The sequence below is a fragment of the Terrapene carolina genome, unplaced genomic scaffold (assembly GCF_002925995.2).
Source record: "Terrapene carolina triunguis isolate 2854851 unplaced genomic scaffold, T_m_triunguis-2.0 Scaffold84, whole genome shotgun sequence".
Lineage (NCBI taxonomy): Eukaryota > Metazoa > Chordata > Testudines > Emydidae > Terrapene > Terrapene triunguis.
Genome location: NW_020664435.1, coordinates 38325410 through 38341760, shown reverse-complemented (window position 1 = coordinate 38341760; position 16351 = coordinate 38325410). Strand labels below are relative to the sequence as shown.

General features: G+C 41.3%; 1 protein-coding gene across 1 annotated transcript in view; it reads right to left on the bottom strand.

The window, feature by feature from the left end:
- Positions 1 to 16351, bottom strand: part of MALRD1 (MAM and LDL receptor class A domain containing 1) — a 528588-nt gene that overhangs the window by 242107 nt on the left and 270130 nt on the right. The window contains exons 20-22 of the mRNA XM_026649425.1: positions 14213 to 14369; positions 9217 to 9327; positions 5091 to 5304 (exon numbers count right to left, since the gene is read on the bottom strand). Of these exons, the coding sequence (XP_026505210.1) occupies positions 5091 to 5304; positions 9217 to 9327; positions 14213 to 14369 (482 nt within the window). The remainder of the gene's footprint in view (positions 1 to 5090; positions 5305 to 9216; positions 9328 to 14212; positions 14370 to 16351) is intronic.

Genomic DNA, 16351 nt, shown 5'->3' with positions numbered 1-16351 from the left:
CATTCCTACAGACACAGCGGGACACCAAGTTACCAGGATTTGGTAGGGAATTCACTGTGGGAGAGGGATAGAAATGGAATTCATTTCACCCAACTCCAAAGGCAGGTCAGAGGGTGGCCGTGAAGCCCCTCCAGTGGCACTCGTCCAGCCTCTGGGCTTGGAAAAACACTGCTGCCCTACTGAGCCTCTTTCAGAAGGATCTGCATACAGTAAACATGTATCCTGCTTTTAGACCACTTCCAGTAGGCACTTCCACATCAGCTTATTCAGAGCTGGTTCAGAGATCCCCTCTGGTACACAGTTAGCCTCAGTGTACAGTAAAGATGCCTGCAGTTTCCTAACACTGTTGTAATAATGCTGCAATATATTCTGCCGTGATGACACCATTCTGTGGTTACTATACTCCTGTGTAATTACACTAACAAAGCAGTACTAATGATACACTCCAACATGTTACAATACTTGAAGAACAATAGCTGTGACAAATTTAATCAGCTATAGAATGACCAGTGCTTATCATATTAGAGGCCTGATAAAAGCTCTGCCCTGATCATTCTCTTAGCAGCAATCTGCAGGGATAAATCCCAGATATTTGAAAGAGCTGACTGTCCCCAGGGTAACCTTAGTCTGCCTGCTAACACTTGTAGTACCTGATCTGCTTTCCAGCACAAATATCCAAAGTTATAAAGTTAAAAATCCATCCTCTGTAAAGTGTCGTAAACAAAAACTCCCTTTATGACAAGACGCACCTCTGTACAGAAGTAAATCCTTTATCCACAAGACGGATTCACATACTGAACAACAAACTAGCAATAGTGTCTCAGAAGCACCATCTTTTAAAGCACTTTTACATTAACAGAGCAATATTGCAAGGCAATACCCACAAAGACAGTTAATGTTTTGGGTCGGCATGGATTTTGCAGAGATTATGGGCCAGATTCCCCCAGTCTGGAGCAGAAAGTTGTTAAATCACAAATTTCTGAAGCAGCCTGGCTCTCTACATTCAGGGGAGGCAGTGGTACCTTGAGTTATGGCCAGGGATCCATAAAAGCCCATCACTTGAAAGCTACTAAACAGATGTGCTGAATCAGCATATCCTTCAGGCTTCCTGCCCCCACTCCCATCTTTGGCCAGCACTACCAATTTCTGGTTTTCTGCACTTGAAGCCTGCAGACTTTTCTCCTCTAAGGACTTCACAGAAGCCAGCACAGACCTAAGACCCCTGGGGCAGTCGTTTTCAAACGGTCATTTGTGGCTTAGCAGTTGGTGAAGGGATCCTTCTCTGGTGGCTCCACAGAATGAACAATTGTGACAAACAATCAGTGGCGGGGGAGGGGTCTTTTAATGGCTGTCTGTTATGAGGCAGCCTACAGAATGAAAAAAAATGGAAACAGCACTTTTCTGGGGTAAATTAGGATAGACCTTACCATGACATAAAACTGGAAAAAAGCTCACAGTTGAAAGGTCAGACCTGGATTATGACATGAAAACAAAACCCTTGTTATTGTCCATGAGAACGGTTGAATAGGATATGCATACCATAAAACTAAGTATTGTAATAGTAATTGGGCCCAAAATCTTTTGTAACCATAAATATTTACAGAAAAAGCAATATCTAAGTGAAAAATCTGGATTGCTTTTCTTTTTACTTAAATTTGTTTCATATTTATGGGAATTTTCTTCTGCCAAGCCACATCAACAGCCAATCCAAAGCCATCAGTCCCAAGTATTACTGACAGAATGACCACCTAAATCTGGTTTACACAGAAGTTTCACCAGGAAACAAGAACTGAGAGATGAGAAATCTTGAGGATAAATTGCAGCGGGCATAAGCATGTACTAATCTGATACTTCTGGTGACCTGAAAGAATGAATCAAAATGAGTTTTGTGATCTCAGCATATAGCCTAGTGGATACTTTTCTTCAGCAAAAAACCACTAATCTACCACGCTTGGCAGTCTCCATTGTGAGTTGAAACTGGGATTGCACAGGAAATCATGTTAACACTCACAGAGAGAAGTTTGTGGGGAAGACTGTATAGCATCTGCCTAGCTTATATCCCTTTTGTGTAGGCTCAAACCAAAGCTATAAAGGCCCCACTTTCACTACTATCAAATTCACTGCCAATTTTTTTTCCCAAACAAAAACCTATTAGACTGTAAATTTGAGCAGTCAGCAATATTAGGGGCTGATTTATATTTGTCTCTAGAATGGAAATGGAGTCAATCAAATACATAACTTATTTTGTACTGTTTAAATGAGTACACAGAATTAGAAATGTAGGTACATTTTTTCTGTTCTTTTCTTTTGGGAAATTTGCCTTGAAAAAAAAACAATCTAATCTTTATTTGTTATCATCATCATCCAAGGTAAGATAAAGATTCAGGACCCAAGCCACAATTTTTATATGCCATTTCAATTGATTTTTCACCATATTCACAAAGGTGAATGCTTTCTTCAATAAATGTTTTTCGATATTGTCTCATTCTGTTTGTGCAGTACTGATTAACCTGTAGCTGATAAGCTTATGTCTTTGATCTGGTAACCAAATTTTAAAATATAAGAAGTGACTATTAAAAGTTATAGAGTCACAGAAATTTACTGAGAGCAGAAGCAAGCTGATGAACTATTTATTGTATGCTGCAGATTAGATTTGATTATACGGTCCTTCAGTTAGTTCAAAGGAAAATTAAACTATGATGCCAACATCTGCTGTTCACTTTAGTGACCAAGATTTTAATGAGTGTGGTGGCTGCTGTTTATGTATTTTTAAAAGCAGTTTTTTAAAGATGATTTCATGAAAAATAACTGAAGTCTCCATATTCTAGCTCCAGTCTCGAAGAATTTCATCTGTTAACATTCAGTGCTGTGAAGAGAAGAGGATGTGAAAAGGAGGCTAGGAGGCACTGTTACCAGAGAAAGTCACATTAGGATATGTTACAGAAATAATGTCCTCAGGGGCAAGGGGAACACACAGGAGACATTTCTGTCCATTGTTCTCTTGTTGGCAAATTATAGCTAGCTGTTCTCTAATTTTCGCATTGGAAAAGTATCAGAAAAGGGAAGGAAACACTAGTACACTATAGCACCTATTAAATGCAAGAAAAAACCACTAAGAAAAAACAAAACACCACACACATTGTTAAGGCAACATAAATGTTGCAAAGTACAATGACAAGGAAATGTAAGGCTAAGTTAAGTTGACCATTTCGTCAAGTCTGTGTTTTATGGTGATACTTAGGGTCAGACTCTGAGACTCTTATTGAACATCTTATGGAATAAGGTGTTACTAAACCAAAGGAATGGGATCATTAGCTGGCTCTACATATTTAACAGTTGCATGAAATTAGGCCATATGTCTAATGAACACTGCTATAGAAACTTTAGGGCTGATTCTGGCCCTGCTCTCTCAATTGGGGCCATTCCAGTGTTTAAATCCAGTGACTTTATTGGAATTCCTCTTTTTTACAGTAAATTAGGAATGTTCCAGCCAAATGTCTAGGATCTGTTTGTTTTGACAGACAATGTGCTTTCCACAAAAGCAAAATTTTCTGCAGGAATATTTCAATTTTGCCAAAATGTTTCAACTTCTCTGTCAGGAAAATCAAAACAAAATACTTAGTTTCAGGTTGGGTCAACCAAAAGCTAACCATTTAACTTTTTCAAACTGAATTGAAGTGTTTCATTTTGGATCAGTTCAGCATTAACGTGGGTCTGCCTGCAGTGCCATGGTGCCTCATGTCCCCACTCTCCTCTATGGAATGGGTTCTCCAGCTGGATCACTTTTCTCATGATGCTCCACTGTTTCCTATCTGGCTGAACCACCACAGTGCATCATGGGAAATGCAGTCTCACAGGGGAGCCTGACCCATACAAAGAATGAGGACATGAGGCACCGAACTACAATCACCAGGAGGCACTGCAGCAGTTCAATGTGTAATTAAGCTGTAACGAAATGCTTTGATTTGGTTCAACAAATTAAACTAAACATTTCAATTTGGGAATGTTGAATCATTTAATTTCAATTGAAAACACTGAAAATAAGTGACATTTGCAAACCAAAATATTGTTTGTTCTGAAACAAAAATTTTAGAACTTTCCGTTCTACAAAAAATATTGATATTTTGACTTTTTATCCGAATTCAGAATCAAAACAAATGTGAAACTATTAGAATTTTCCACAAGATGGGAATTCAAATTTTCAATCTGCTCTACTCCTGGTTTACAGCCGTGTGAAATCAGAATCAGTCCCAGTATGTCTACACTGATATCACCATTCATGGAGACCAAGGAAAATGTTTTTCAGTGCAGAAACCAGAAACAGTGGGTCAAATCCTCAGCGGATATAAATCAGCACAGCTCAAATGATTTTAAATGACATTACACTGATTTCCTCTAACTGAGAATCTGACCTGGTGTTTACTGAATGATTCCTTCTTTGTCATAATCTAATTTTTGATGAGCTGTGTTCATAACATTTACAATGAAACAGCTGTTTGTAGTGTACCAAACAATGGAGATTTGCCTGAATGAGAATTAACCAAGATTTTATTGATGAAAGAGTCTGCCAGCAATACTGAAATAGAGTATAGTGTGATTCAATTCTCTAGAGAAGTACACTTTTGATATGAAGTGCTGTTTTTGAATTCTAGACTGAAGATACTGTTTGTTGATTTCTGCTGCAAAACTAAAGTTATCTGATATTCATGAAAGAGCTAAGAGACTTGACAATTCCTGAAACATCAAAGTAAGCAAGGTTCCTAAAATCCCAGATGTATTTTGCTTGACATCTTTTTTGCTTTTATTTTTTCATGTGGAAAACAATGATTTGGTTCTGTTTGTTTTAAAAGGCAGAGCTGTTCTCTGAATTAATTTATGTTAGGAAAAATCTGTGAGCAGCAAATTTTATTTTGCAAGACATGCTTTCAAATTAAACAGAGAAAAAACCCACTAACACAAGGAATATACTTACATTATTAACCTCACTTTTAATTTCTTCGTTGATGAACTGCCAATAGTGTTGCTGCATTAACAATTCACAGCAGGCACAGTTACTTTTGATAATTAGAGTAAGGAACTACCATACTTACTGCAAATGTTAGGGCTCTCATCTGAGTTATCAGCACAGTCATTCACAAAATCACACAGATTATCCTTTGGGATGCAATACTTATTGGCACATGTGAATTCTTCAGAAGTGCAGGGTCTGTCTTGGATCAGCAAAGGGGAACAATCTTCAAAGGAAATATCATCCACTGCCACATCTCCCACATAACTGACACCACGTTTTGCCCTGAAAATAATCTAACAAAGAGAAATGTCAGTGAAATATTGAGGGAAAAGTATAAAAGCTTGAAACACGCCATGTGTGGTATACAAAACATGATGTATCTATGCTTCCTGCAAGTTGCCCAAGTCTTCTAAATGTTTAGTACTAGATACTGCTCTCAGTTCTTACTGATGTAAATATAAGCTGCATAAACATGAATCAGTGCTGGTTTATGCCTCAAAGGTTGATACTGTAGCTATTGGAGGAGCCACAATCCTACAATAACAGAGGGCAAAAAAGAAAAATACATTAAGTGTACAGTTAGAAAGCAAGGGGCTGATCCCGTTCCCCTTGAAATCAATGCAAAACTTCCCAGTGATTTCATTTGTGCTGGAAATTTTTTTGTTTATATTCTGAAGAGTGTAAAATCAGATGTTTTAGGCAGATATTTAAATAAACATATGAATAAGAATCAGTCACAACCCAAATGCATTGATGCTTATGTTTACCATTTATATGGTATGGTGCTATATTTGCAAAAGTGCTGCACAAATATTAACTAGCATCACTTGGGACAAAATCCTGCGCCTACCTTCCATGAGTACAGAAGACCCTTCTGGAGTGGAATCAGCACAGTTCTGCCACACAAGGGAAAGACAGGGATGGGACTGGGTAGAGTGACCCTCTTCCCCTTCCCTTCTCCCACCCTTTCACTCTCCCCACTATTCTGCACAAACCTGATTGGCTGGGGAGTGCAACTCCAAAAGGAGGCCATAGGATGAAGTATGGACCACCAGGGAGAGTTTGAGATAATGACCAGATGGGGGACAAAGCCAGGAAGATTTGGAGAGACAACAAAGAAAGAGCAGTGCTTGCAGTGGCAGAAGCACTGAGCTGAGGCAGAGACACCAGAGTGCAGGGGTGCGGAGTCTGAACTCGGAGGTGCTTGGAGAGCCAGCTGCTGCTGCTGCACTGATGCTTGCAAAAAGGGGAATCTTACAGACACACAGCCTGGAGCTGACAGGACAGCTGAGAAAACACAGCAAGACTCACCAGTTTGAACTCACAGTGCATGGCAGCATCAGAGTACTCAGATAGGTTGGACTGACCCAACAGGCTGGGGTGGGGCAGAGGGTTGCACTGACACGGAGCAAAAAGTCTGTGTGTGCCTAGCCAGGTGTAGGGGGGTCATATACTGTGTATTAATAGGCAGCAGGTTTAAAACAAAACGAAGTATTTCTTCACACAACGCACAGTCAACCTGTGGAACTCCTCATCAGAGGATGTTGTAAAGGCCAGGACTATAACAGGGTTCAAAAAAGAACTAGATAAGTTCACAGAGGATAGGTTCATCAATGGCTATTAGTCAGGATGGGCTGGGATGGTGCCCCTAGCCTCTGTTTGCCAGAAGCTGGGAATGGGCGACATGGGATGGATCGCATGATGATTACCTGTTCTGTTCATTACCCCTGAAGCACTTGGCATTGGCCACTGTCGGAAGACAGGATACGGGGCTGGATGGACAATTGGTCTGACCCAGTATGGCCGTTCTTATGCTCTTATTGTGTATCAAGAGCAGGGGAGTCTGTAAACTCCTGCTAGAATCCTGACCCAAGTCTAACTCCTGGCTTTACCTTGGTTAGATAAAACTGTTGTTCTCTTGTTAAGCCTGGTGCTTGTTGCAGTAGTTAATACTGACCCTCTAGAAGGGAGTGTTGGTGTTTGTGCAGAGGTGTGTGGCTTTTGCCTGTCCCGTCTCTCCCCAGCTCCTCAGCCTACTCTCTATCCCTCTGAGCTCCACATCCAAATCCAACCTTTACCCAACCCCACCCTTCCTTTCTCCCCTCCCTGCTACTCTGTGCAAACCTGACTGGCCAGTGGGGAAGTGCCACTCCAAAACAAGGACACCGTGGGAGGTTCTGAGCCAACGAACAGATGGGGATGGGGGACAAGCCCAGGAAGATTTGGAGAGAGAAGAAAGAGCTCAAGAGCAGCAGTGCTGAGCTGGGGCAGAGACACAGGAGAGTGTAGGGATGCAGAGTCTGAACTAGGAGCTGCTTGGAGGAGAGCCAGCTGCTACACTGGTGCTTGGAGAAGGGAACTCTTATAGATGCACAGACTAGAGCTAACAAGACACCTCAGACCACACGGCAGAACCCACCAGCTTGAGCTCACAACCCAGGCCAGTATCAGAATGGATGGATAGGTTGGACTGACCCAAGGGGGATGGGGAGTTGCATTGCTGTGGGGCAGAGGGGTGTGTGTGTGTAGCACTAGGTGTTGGGGGTGGGGATGTGTTGTATGCTGTATTGGGACAAGCGAGTATGTATAACACCTGCCAGAGATCCTGTGCTGAGTCTACTTCTGGCTTTGTCTGGCTTAGCTAAAATTGTTGTTCAATTGTTAAGTGTGGTGCTTGACACTGACTCCTAGGAGGGAGGGTGGGTGTGTATTTGTGTGGAGACACAGGGCTGGGACCTAGGACCCTATCCCCAACCCTGGCAATGCCCCCCGACAAAGAATTTGGGGAAGCTGTCACACAAGTGGGGTTCAGGGCTAGGGGAGGTTCTGCAGCTACATGGATCCTTCCACCTTAGAAAGAGTATGCTGGGGGTTATCATGCCATTAGGGCCTCCACTCATTAAGCTGGAGTAGCAGCGATGGAGATGCTCCAGGGGCTGGGTTGAAGTATACCTCTCTTCCCTCCCTCATAGATTTCACTAGCATACAGCTGAGATACGTGGTCTGGGGACCAGGGAGAAGACTATAAGGTGGATAGAAAGCTGGCTAGATCGTTGGGCTCAACGGGTAGTGATCAATGGCTCCATGTCTAGTTGGCAGCTGATATCAAGCGGAGTGCCACAACGGTAGGTCCTGGGGCCGGTTTTGTTCAATATCTTCATTAATGATCTGGAGGATGGCGTGGATTGCACCCTCAGCAAGTTTGCAGATGACACTAAACTGGGAGGAGTGGTAGACACGCTGGAGGGTAGGGATAGGATACAGAGGGACCTAGACAAATTAGAGGATTGGGCCAAAAGAAATCTGATGAGGTTCAACAAGGACAAGTGCAGAGTCCTGCACTTAGGACGGAAGAATCCCATGCACTGTTACAGACTAGGGACCGAGTGACTAGGCAGCAGTTCTGCAGAAAAGGACCTAGGGGTTACAGTGGACGAGAAGCTGGATATGAGTCAACAGTGTGCCCTTGTTTCCAAGAAGGCGAATGGCATTTTGGGCTGTATAAGTAGGAGCATTGCCAGCAGATCGAGGGACATGATCATTCCCCTCTATTCGGCATTGGTGAGGCCTCATCTGGAGTACTGCATCCAGTTTTGGGCCCCACACTACAAGAAGGATGTGGGAAAATTGGAAAGAGTCCAGCGGAGGGCAACAAAGATGATTAGGGGGCTGGAGCACATGACTGAGGGAACTGGGATTATTTAGTCTGCAGAAGAGAAGAATGAGGGGGGATTTGACAGCTGCTTTCAACTACCTGAAAGGGGGTTCCAAAGAGGATGGATCTAGACTGTTCTCAGTGGCACCAGATGACAGAACAAGGAGTAATGGTCTCAAGTTGCACTGGGGGAAGTTTAGGTTGGATATTAGGAAAAACTTTTTCACTAGGAGGATGGTGAAGCACTGGAATGGGTTACCTAGGGAGGTGGTGGAATCTCCTTCCTTACTGGTTTTTAAGGTCAGGCTTGACAAAGCCCTGGCTGGGATGATTTAGTTGGGAATTGGTCCTGCTTTGAGCAGGGAGTTGGACTAGATGACCTCCTGAGGTCCCTTCCAACCCTGATATTCTATGATTTTGTTCTTAATATTCAGAAGACCAATGTGAATTGAAGAGCTACAAAGTGTGTAGGGTGCAAATGGGGAATGATTAAGCTAAAATATAATCTAGAATTGATTTAATGGGGGACATATGAAATAGAAGCACAAACCTGAAAATCAGAGCGAATTCCTAAGAACACTTCTGCTCTGTTCCACTGAGCACCTTGGGAGCCACTTTGAACCCACAGGACAGAAATTACATCACCAATTTTACTGAGTACCTGGAAGAGAAATTGTGAATTCCAGGTCACATCAAATCTTTCTCAACTCATTAATATAAATATAGTTATTTCAGTCGGAGTTTGCACTTAAATTAACCCCTATCCCACACTTTAAAATCATCAGTGGAAAACAATCATGAGTGTGATCTACTAGTCTGTGAGCCTGATGCTACAGGTTCTGAGCAGGTCCTGTGTGCATGCTGAGTTCAGTTCTTTTTATTGCCATTGATCTGAATAGGGGTAGAGAGCACTCAGCCGCGAAAAAGAGATGCTCAGCAACCGATAGGTTCAGGACCCATGAATGCAATAAAGAAAATAATCTTAATGGCAAGAGTAATAAAAGGTCTAAGAGTTCATATGTCTATTAGATTATTCCATTGTAGTTCTAGGAGTGTTGTGGTGTCCCAACTACACAGGAAACATCCCATTTATCCATAAATTTATCCTCTCAATACAGAGAACTTGATCTGTTTGGACCATGGCAGGTGCACAAAATATCCTCCTAATGTCTTGCCTCAGTGAATAGTAGCTGAATTGGAGAGTCACTTCTCCACACGAGCAGCATTCCTAAATGTGCTTCTCTCTGACTTCTTGAGCATCTGAATTGAACGGAGCTGACAATATCAAGTAGATGGAGCATGTCAAGCTGTCTCTCCAGTCAATACTGACAAAACTACATTACATCCCCTGTTTCCAGAACTGCCTCTCCTCTCAAGGATTTATCATCCTCCCCCTCACAGTGTAATCCTATTTTTGAGATCTAGGATGACCTAGACGTTTTTCACTTTAATGAAAAACTGGCATTTTTGAAAATTTATGTAGTCCCAGAAGCGTATGTGATGCTGTCCAACAGGTAAGCTGTGCCAAATGAATAACAGGGTCCTTGCCCTGAAGAGCTTTCACTCTAGAGACACAAGAGGGAAGAGTGCAATACATTAAACACACAAGACAGACACAGTGGTGCATGGTGAGATGCTTCACAGAACACATGGGGTTTCAGAAGTGTTTTTTTTTTGTTTTTTTTTAAACAGAGGATGGGGATATTATTTTCCAGGCATGAGGAGTGACAAGAAAGGAAAGAGTCTACAGATATTCTCCATCAATAATGGCTTACAGAAATAGGTAAAAATAATGGAGAAAACAGAAATGTACATTATAATACATCTACATGTTTTCATTGTTATATAACATGAGAATAACTATGATCTTCTAAAAAAGCACAATTTGACTTGGATGTAAATTTTCCAAGGTCAAATACTATTCCTTAATGGGCAAGTCCAAGCTTTTCACTAGAAATTCAAACTTTCTGCCATTTCTTGCCAGTTGTCATACCTTTGTAAAGACTAAATGCCATCATATTTTATGACCCATTTAAATCCAAGTATATCTATTTTATTTTTTTAAAATGTGAGAAATGTCTAATCTTTGAAAAGACTCAAGCTTAAGAGAGCCCTGGGAAGGAAAAGTATGACAGAAGTACTTAATAAAGATATAGTCAGATTATACTAGCTCAGAGGGGATGATAGAGCAACAAATTAATATCACATCACCTCAGTGTCAGTTGTTATTATTCTGTGGTTTTATTTACCTGAATTTTGACAGTGGTTTTAGTGACATGGTTTAAAATTCACACAACATAACCCGTTCATGACTTTTCCCTTTTTCTAACCTTTCCACAAAAGAAAAATAGCTCAGTTACAGGTAGAAAAGGCTTAGAAGCCCTATGATTTTCCTTATAATGGCTGAGGACTACAGAACAGAAGACGTGAGGCCTACCTCCTTAACAAAGGATTGGGTGGCAGTCCAAGAAGCATGGATGGGGAGCTCAAGGAGAAGAAAACTGAGTTTGTTCTTACAGAGATTCCTTCACATCGTAATACTGTGTGTGCGGAGCGGGGGGGGAGGGAGGGAGTTCGCAGCGGGAAGAAACAGGATTTTCCCCCACCTCCTGCAAAAATGTCTGTGGATCTGCCTTGAAACTCTGTTGATCCCGTGGGATCCATGTGGTTCTTGGGGGATGAGTAAGACGCCAGAGCCATGGGTCTTATCCTGCATCCACTAATGTCAACTGGAGTGTTGCCATGGACTTCAATGGACTTTGGATCAGATTTAATCTTCACAGTGGCCCTGTGCCTCCACAGCTGCAGTGCTGCCCACCCCTCTGCATCCTGGCAGAATGGCTCTATCAGAGTTGCCTTGCATTCATTCATTGTATAGATGGGAATTCCCCTGCGAAGGGGCTAATACAGAAAAAATAATTCTGCTCCAGGCTGAATTTCCTTTTCTGTAGGATCAGTGGAGAATGGCTTATGTTCTCTATGGCATCCCCCCCCCCCCCGCCCAACACACACACACACACACACACCTAGTGCACCCAGCTCCCTCCTCTCTCCATGCTATGTGGATCGCTGGATGAATGGTGAGACCTCAGCAAGGTGGGAGGCAAAGCAGGGTGGTACCACGGACATGTCTGAGCCCCCCTTTTGTGCAGGAGGTGGGGATCCATGCACGGAGGTTCCCCTCCACATGTAATTCTGGGGGGTTCAATCTCCCCATACCCTGTCCTACAAGAAGGGCCTGAGATGCCAAGACTGGATCCAAATATGAATGTCCCCAAAATTTGAGAGGTGTTTGGATCTAGGACTCCGGTTCTGACTCATCTCGGCTCCACTAACTTAAGGAGTTAGGAATGTTAATGCTTCCACTGCTTCCCTTGTGTTCTTCCCTCTGTCCATGAGAAAAGCAAGATGGAGGATTAGGTAACACAGAATTATATATGTATGGGTTTGGGTGAATGTTGGATCCTAAGCTACATATAGGAAAGTGACAAAGAGAACAAAAAGTGAGGCAGTGGGAAGAGAGGTCCATTAAGGAAGTCACAAGGAAAAAGTGGGCTCCAGGCCTCATTGATTCAGATGTACCTCAGTAATCAAACCAAAACTCGCTAGCATGCATTAATAGTGGCTGTGGGCGTAATCTTGCCATAAGTTGAAAACTCTTGCCCTTATTTAACAAAGTATTTAAATACATACATAACATTAAGAATGTGAATACTACTACTTAGGCCAATGTGCCTATTCATATGCTTAAAGTTACACACATGCTTAAATGTTTTGCTGGATCAGGCCTGGAATATTCAGTACTTTGCAGGATGAAGGCCTATTAGGGGGATATACGACCAGTTCTGAATCCTCATTACACTGAGAATGCCTGATTTAAACCTCCAGCTTGTCTCCCTTATCTGTTTCTTTCTCCTAGTAAGTTACACCTACATCCAGCAGCTAATAACGATAAAGTAGAAAGCTGAGAAAGTTTGGCCACCTTGCTTTGCAGATACAAAATGCAGTTTTATGGCAATTCAATTATGCAACTGTTTTTATGTTTGTAACAGAATGTTTCTACTGGATAGATGTGCATATTGTAAGCGGGAGAGTACTTAATTCAGAGTTTGACCACAAGTTTTTAATCTGATACCAGACCTTGGAATATTAGTGAGGAAAGCATTTCCAATTTATTCCCAAACAAGGCACTGGAAAAGAGCTTTTGATTGTTACCAAAACAGTTAAATGAAAGCTCCATGATTAGTTAGTTCCAATATTTTTGAATCACAGACAGATTCATAACAGATTTTTAAGGCCAGAAGGGAACAATATGAGTCTGACCTTCCACTTAACACAGACCTTGGAATTTCACCTGGTGATTCCTGCATCCAACCCAATAACTTGTGGCTGAACTAAAACAAACCTTTTAGAAAGAGAGCCAATTTTGGTTTAAAGACTGTGGGTGATGGAGTATTTACCACATCCCTTGTTTTTAGTAGTGAGTTATCTTCGCTAGTAAAAAAATCTTATTTCTCAGTTTGAACATTGCCGATGTCAACTTTCAGCCATCAAATCTTGTAATACCTTTATTTGCTAAAATAATGAGCCCTCTAGTATCAGGTATATTCTCCCTCTGTAAATAATTATAGATCATCATCAACTCCCCTTTTAACCTTCCCTTTGATAAGCTAAATAGGGTGAGCTCCTTGTATCTCTCACTGTTAGGACTGTTTTCCAGACCGAATCATTCTTGTGGCTCTTCTCTTAACTTTATCCAGTTTTTCAGCATCCTTTTTAAAGTACTTGTAGTATTTGAGTAGTCAATGGAGCTTTGCCAGTTTACAGCAGCTGAGGAGCTGGCCTTTGTGTATTTTTTCCGAAATATTTTTACTACGCATTTTTGAAATGCTGCTGTTGTTCTATACTATACATTTATAACCCCATAACAATTATTTATACTTGCTGCAATAAAACCTGTCTAGAATTGTTTCCCTGTTTTATTCTCTTAGCTCAGATGAATTGGGTCAATATGCTGTTAAATGAGTTAGGTATTTGTATAAACTAAACCTATATGCTTTCCTTTTTACAGTGGTGTGCAGAATGGGGTAAGGGTAAAATATTTTTTATTGTTAAATGCTAGTAAAATCTCGATCCGGCTTGTTTCAATCAAATTAAGCAACAATAGGAATGAAACCTCAAGGGGAAATCACACAGACGAGCCAATTAAAAACAACCCAACTAACAAAAGATAGTTTCATATTGTAACCCTTTGGTCACAGCCAAAGATCTTGATGTTCAGATATTCACTCAATGTATTTTAGTAGCAAAAGAGATTATGCAGCACAAAGCTTTACTTGTACAGAAGCTGCATCCATGCTGTAAAAAGTTACCATTTCAGGAGCTTACTCCAGCTAACACTTCCCTCGGTCACACCATATTGGGGGCAGTGAAGTGTGGATAATTGTTCATTATCATTTATTAGCAGTCTAGACTTGATGAAACTAAATGATAGGGCATGACTTTTTATACAGTAATTTCAGAAAACTCTAATGTCTTTTCAGTACCTGCAGAGAACCCACTGTTGCACCATTCATATGGTTCCAAAATACCAGTTTGCATTTGGGTCCAGTGAGCGAAATGACTGGAGTGGCAATGTCAGCAATATGACCAAATTCTCCATTTGAACTGTCTGCATACAGATACCAGCCTTCTTTAGTAACCCTGTTCAGAGAAGCAGATTTTATTAAAACAATACATATATTCATAGTAAAATTCTAGATTTGCAAATGGTAATAGTGCTTTGCAATCATCTGAGGATCCACAAGCTCTTTAATTAATTAATATATCACTAAATCTTACAAAACCCCTGGGAAGACAGGTGTTATTCCCATTTCACAGGGAAGTTTAAGATGAGATTTGGGTCCTAAATAATCTGATTTTCATGACTGATATACATGACTGAGCAATGAGCACCCAGCAGTTTCCATTGACTTCACTGTAGGGTGCTGAGTACTCAGCAATTTTGAGCAATTTTGCATCACTTATTTAGGAGACTAAAGAAGGGTTTAGGATCCAACTTTAGGATCCATTTTTAAAAATCGTGCACAAGGTCCTATAGGTCTTAACTGTGCCTGGCTGGCAACTGATTATCAGTTGGCAAAAGCAAATGGGACAAAAGCCCAGTTTTGCCAAAAAAAAGTGAGGCATGCCCCCTAGGGGCACATGTGTACAGCAACGCCAGGCACCCAGCCTCAGGCTGTCAGCCCCAGCACTGGGCAGTGGGGCTTGGGTGAGAGGCCACACCAGGCGGCTCGGACGAGTCCTGCACGGTGTCCCATTTTCACTTTGGGAAATATGGTCACCCTAGAAATAAGGGAGTGGCTTGGGAAGTTGGTGTCTTGCAGAGATACTTCTGTAAAATAACAGCTGAGCCAGAAATAGAAGCCTAACATTCAGGCTCTCAGATCTAACCATTAGACCCCAGTTCCTAAAGGATCTTGTCACTTGCACTGAGTTAGAACTAAGAATTTGGTGCATTGTTTTGTTGATGAGTTCCAGCAGCTCTAGGGGAATGAATAGATATTACAAATTCTAAACATTTTTCAATAATCCAGTTGAGATTCCTTGAAGCCTTGGACTTGAACTGCTTCTTTAAAGAACATTTGAAAATAATGAATACAAATCTGTTCATTAGTGCTTTAGTCACAGACGTCCTCTCTCTTGTTCTGAGGGGGGGAAATGATAGTTATGCAATTGGAGTCACTTTGAGAGAAGGTATGCAAGTTTAGAAAACTGTAATAATACTTTATACAGCACCTTTCATTAGATGATATCAAAGTGTTATAACAAATATTAATTAAGCCCCAGAATGCCTCTAAGGTAGATGAAGGATATACATATGATTGCATATCATTGGCAGGTAAAATGATCTGTCTCTGGGGTAGAACATCTGGGGTTGCTGAGCAATGCATGCTATAAGAGGTTAGAAACATAGAAGTTGCCTTATTAGATCACACCAATGATCACTGTAGCCAGTATCCTGCCTCCATTCATAGATTTTAAGGCGAGGTCCATTCTGAGAATCTGGTCTGACCTCCTGTAATAGCACAGGCCATAGAACTCACCCAGTAATTCCTTCAACAGGCCTATATCTTGTGCTTGAGCAAGAGCATATGTTTTAGAAACTCATCCAAATCCCAATTTTAAAAACATCAAGTGATGGAAAATCTACCACATCCCACACGGTGTTCTAATGGTTCATTTTTTTTTTTACTGTTAAAAGTTTTGCTGAACAGTATGGTCTAAAGTCCCAGTAATGGACAATTATGTAATGAATTGCCCAGGACTTAAGTTTTTTTTAACCCCTGCAATCAATGGCTAACTTATGTCTTGAGACATAAGAGTTTCTACCCCTCCTACAGTTTCAGCCTATTTGTAGTGTAGAAGAAGAAGTGTAGAAGTGGGAAGTGAAGGCAAATACTAGATCACTGTGAAGCTGTGGAGAACATTTTGGTAGGAAGGCACCACCTTCAGCAGCACAATACTCCTATACACCAACTATAACAGTTCCATGGTTCAGAACTGATTGGATAGTAACCTTTTTTCCCCTGTTATCAGTGGCAATACTTTTCTAATGTCACTAGATGTTCCTTGAAGGTCTCCCATACAATCTCTGATCTAGCCATACCTTGTTTAGCTGGTGA